Source organism: Contarinia nasturtii, unplaced genomic scaffold, assembly GCF_009176525.2.
Source record: "Contarinia nasturtii isolate CC-2019 unplaced genomic scaffold, AAFC_CNas_1.1 Cnas_scaffold_6602, whole genome shotgun sequence".
Classification (NCBI taxonomy): Eukaryota; Metazoa; Arthropoda; class Insecta; order Diptera; family Cecidomyiidae; genus Contarinia; species Contarinia nasturtii.
This window is the reverse complement of record NW_022203856.1, coordinates 1-4,779: the sequence shown is the minus strand read 5'-3', so window position 1 is coordinate 4,779 and position 4,779 is coordinate 1. Positions and strand designations below refer to the sequence as shown.

At 41.4% G+C, this 4,779-nt stretch overlaps 1 protein-coding gene across 1 annotated transcript; it reads left to right on the top strand.

Annotated features, from left to right (window-relative positions):
* Positions 1–410: 410 nt before the first annotated feature.
* Positions 411–4,481, top strand: LOC116351917. The gene has a single exon (XM_031784075.1). The coding sequence runs from the start codon at positions 411–413 to the stop codon at positions 4,479–4,481; it is 4,071 nt and encodes a 1,356-aa protein (XP_031639935.1).
* Positions 4,482–4,779: the final 298 nt, after the last annotated feature.

Below are 4,779 nucleotides of genomic sequence, written 5' to 3'. Positions count from 1 at the left end.
TGGAAATGAATTACGCCGGACGCATGGCTTACCGGGAGGACAAGGATCTCTGTGAAACATGCCTGCTTAAAAATCACGGTGATACTCCCTGCTATGATTGGAAGAAAATGGAGCCGTGCCCACGCTGCCGTCCATATGGAACCAGATTCCACAACAGTACGCTATGTCCAACCGTTCAAGCACTTCGAAGCACAGGAGCATGTAACTATCAAGTTACTGCTGGCAAATCAGGTGTCCAAGTCACGCAAAAACACCAACACCAACCACGCTGGCCAAATAAGAAGTGACTATCACGCAAACGAAAAAATTCGGACTCATTGGATGTGGTGACTTCAAAACAATCAAAACAATTAAGCCAAAAACGCAAACCAACCTCAACAGTAAACAAAGTAGGTAAATGGTCCTTACAAATGAATAAGCAGAAAGAGGACTATTTATCGGATTCGGACGCTGAAGACGCAAACAAAATTAAAAGAAACAAATTCACGCAAGGTAAGTTGCCATTTTACACTGTGCTTCTAGCAACCGCATGTGTTAGATTGCAAATTGGAACTTACATTTGTACGCACCTTTTCAGAGCGGCCTGTGACACAGGCGCGCAAGCCAGCCTAATTTCCTACGCAGCCGTTCGTGCCCTAAAATTACCTACAAAGCCATGCAATAAACCAATCGATGGAATCGGAGGAACGACAATACTGGATAAAAAGGTTTGCGCTTACCTCACGCCATGGTTCGATAGCACATTTAGAATATACGCAGAATTTCTTGTTTCAAATCATTTATCAGGCTCACATCCACATGCACAACTTGATTCTTTACGCCCAGATTCGAAAGAAATAACGCTCGCTGATCGCCATTTTGATGTGCCGTCCCAAATTGACATGCTCTTAGGTGCTGACATTTGGGGAATGATCATACGCAATGATCTATACAGACACACATCAGGTGCTGTAATGCATGATACAGCGCTCGGGCACATAATTTTAGGCAGAGCACCAATACAACAACAAGATGCATCCATTCACGCTTACACGCTTTCAGAAATTGAAGATGTGCAAACCAATTTATACGAGAATGAAAGCCTTGATGATTTGTTACGCAAATTCTTCAACAACGAGAGTGTTGTCGATGATGTCCAACTAGAGAAATATTCCGCAGAAGAAAACGCAGTGGAAACACACTACGCAAAAAACACATATCGAAACGCAGAAGGCCGATACGTAGTGAAAATTCCACTAAAGCAGAATAAAAGCCTCGGCGAATCACGTAACATTGCACTAAAGCAATTCTACGCACTTGAACGCAAATTACAATCCAATTTAGAGTTGCGTGAAAAATATGTTGAATTCATGCAAGCGTTCATAAATCTGGGGCACATGCAGCCAGCAGGAAAAATTGAACGCCAAATGCATTATTATGTACCACATCACGCAGTTTTCAAAGATGGCAAACTACGCACTGTCTTCAATGGCTCATGCAAATCGAGCAATGGTGAATCTTTGAATTCAATTCAAATGATTGGTCCCAAAATACAACATGATCTACAGTATCAAATTATGCGCTTTCGCAGACACAAATACGCTGTTACCGCTGATATCATTAAAATGTTCCGCATGGTACGCATACACCCCTCTCAATGGGATCTCCAACGCATATTTTGGAGAGAGTCTCCCAATGAAAAATTACGCGAATATCACGTTACAGTTGTAATGTATGGTTTGGCCTCATCAACATTCGAAGCAGTACGCTCTATGATTCAATGTGCACGCGATTACGCAAAAAGCCATCCGAATGCAGCTGACATCATTATCAACTGTTTCTACATGGATGATGGTTTATGGGGTGCTGACACTATCGCAAAACTAAAGCAATTATGCATGCAAGTGGAATACGTACTAAAACAAGGCGGTTTTAGTCTTGCAAAATGGGCATCTAATAGCATTTCCATCGAAAAAGAAATGCACGCTGAGCTAACCAACGCAGTAGAAATGGACAAAGATCTCACGCTTAAAGTTAAAGAAGCAAAGGTTTTAGGCATACGCTGGCTAAAAGAGTCAGACGAACTTACTATTTCTGTCCAAGCTTACGCGCACAAAGAAAAATGTACAAAACGCGACATAATCAGTGAAATTGCCAAATTATACGATCCGAATGGATACGTCGCACCTGTTGTAATTGTTGCGAAAATGTTGATGCAAGACATTTGGAAACAACGCGATTTGTCATGGGATAAATTGATACCCGAATCATTCCAAATACGCTGGAATGAATTCACGCAAAACCTATGCGACTTAAGCAAGTTTCGTATACCACGCTGGTTAAAAATGTATGAACAAAGCAAAATTCAAATCCACATGTTCTGCGATGCCACCATCAAAGCTTATGGAGCAGTTATTTACACAAGAACAATTGACACGCTTGGAGTAATTCACTGTACGCTATTCACAGCCAAATCTAAAGTAGCTCCATTAAAAGCAATCACCATACCACGCATGGAGTTGTTAGCCGCACTTTTGGGCAGCAAATTAACGCACAATTCAATACAAGCATGTGAAATGAAAAACGCAGAAATTCATTTTTGGTCGGATTCAATGGTGACTCTGCATTGGATTGGCAAAAACCCATTGCAACTCAAAACCTATGTGTCGAATAGAGTGGCAATGATACAAGAATATTCCACTAATGCAAGTTGGAAGCATGTCAAAACACAAGACAACCCTGCTGATTTGATCAGCAGAGGTATGAAGATCAGCGATTTCGTACGCAGTGATCATTGGAAGCACGGCCCAACATGGCTTTCAAAAGACCAAGGAGAATGGCCAACGCCAAAATTAGAAATCACAAACGCAATACAAGAAGAAATAAAAAAAGAAGTTAAGCCACCTGTAAACGTTAATTTGGCCATCATGATGCTACCAGTACGAATTAAACGCAACCAATATGAAATACGCGAACTATGGTACAGAACGAATAATTGGAAAAAGATGATACGCATTACAGTTTATGTTCTACGTTTTATTCAAAACACACGCATTATAAAAGATCGCACAAAATGGATACAAGGGCTACCGCAAACGCAGGAATTGAAAAATGCTCTTCGCTTCTGGATTAAATACGCACAAGCACAAACATACAAGAAGGAGATTCTAGCTCTAAAATCAAGCGACGCAGAATTTAAAACGAAAAGCAATATACGCTCGCTTAATCCTTTTTTAGACGAAAACGACATGTTAAGAGTTGGGGGACGCATTGACAAGGCAATAGTGTCATATCATATAAAACATCCTATAATTATACCCCCACGCTCACGCTTGGCATACCTATTAATACAAGAAGCTCACAATCTTACATTACATGGTGGCATTCAACAAATGATGGCATACACAAGACGCATATATTGGATACCACAATTACGATCTCAAGCACGCCAGATCGTTAACCAATGTGTCAAATGTACACGATACGCACAAAAAACAGTACAACAAATTATGGCCGAATTGCCTGCTGTACGCGTACGCCCAGCCAATCCATTCAATTCAGTAGGTATTGACTTGGCCGGCCCATTTACTGTTAAAATAACAGACAAGCTCAATTTAAACACGCGTTCCAAAGCAACCATTCCTAAAATCAAGGGATATATCGCAGTTTTCGTATGCATGGTCACACGCGCAGTACATCTTGAAGCAATAATGGACATTTCCGCAGACGCATTTTTACGAGCATTTCAACGCTTTGTCGCACGCAGGGGCTTCCCAGAAGTAGTCTACAGTGATAATGGCACAAACTTTGTCGCATCAGATCGCCTCCTACAAGAAGCAATGCAATCATGGACGCACGAATCCGTTCAACAATACGCTAGTTGGAACGGTACCAAGTGGCGATTCATTACGCCAGGCGCTCCACATGAAGGAGGCATTTGGGAAGCCGCCGTAAAATCGATGAAACATCACCTTAGACGTGTGATGGGCACTCAACAATACTCATATGAGGGCATGTCCACATTAATATGCGGCATTGAAGCCTGTCTGAATTCGCGACCTATCTGCGCAATGTCAGATGATCCTAATGATCTCGAAACGCTTACGCCAGCACATTTTCTGGTCGGAAAACCACTCACGCTTCCATTACATGAGGACATGCAGCATGTAAAAACAGCCAAAAGTTTATTTAACGCATTGCAAGCACAAATCCAAGGCTTCTGGACACAATGGTCTCAAGACTATTTACACACGCTAACGCAAAGACCAAAATGGCGAGAAGCACAGGCCAACATAATGAAAGGCCAATTGGTATTAATTAAAAATGAAAACATGCCACCAACTTACTGGGCTATGGCCAGAGTTATTGAGGTCAACGCTAGCCAAGACACAAAAGTACGCTCAGTAAAACTCAAAACGCAAAACACGATTTTAGAAAGATCCGTACGCAAATTATGCATTTTACCAACGGATCAAGAATTAAATTATTGGGTTGAAAATTGATGCTCAACTTTTCAACGAGGGGAATGTTAGAGATGGTGAGTACGCACACACGCACACGCATGCATTCACAAACACGCAAATACAAGCATTCATACACACGCATGCATACAAACACATACCTCACCAACATCAGCAGCACAGCAGAGCCGTGGCTGGAGTTTAGTTTTAAGTTTTAGTATTAAGAAAGATACTCATCAATAAAGACATATTTTATTGCTCACAAAAAATCCCTGTGTTTTATCTCTCTACCTGAACATTTGGTCCACTCGAATCGGAACGCAAACCGATGGAAAAAAAA

What these genes read in the sequence shown, in the direction of transcription:
- LOC116351917 (XM_031784075.1), top strand. Translation starts at nt 411, where the DNA reads ATGAATAAGCAGAAAGAGGACTATTTATCGGATTCGGACGCTGAAGAC.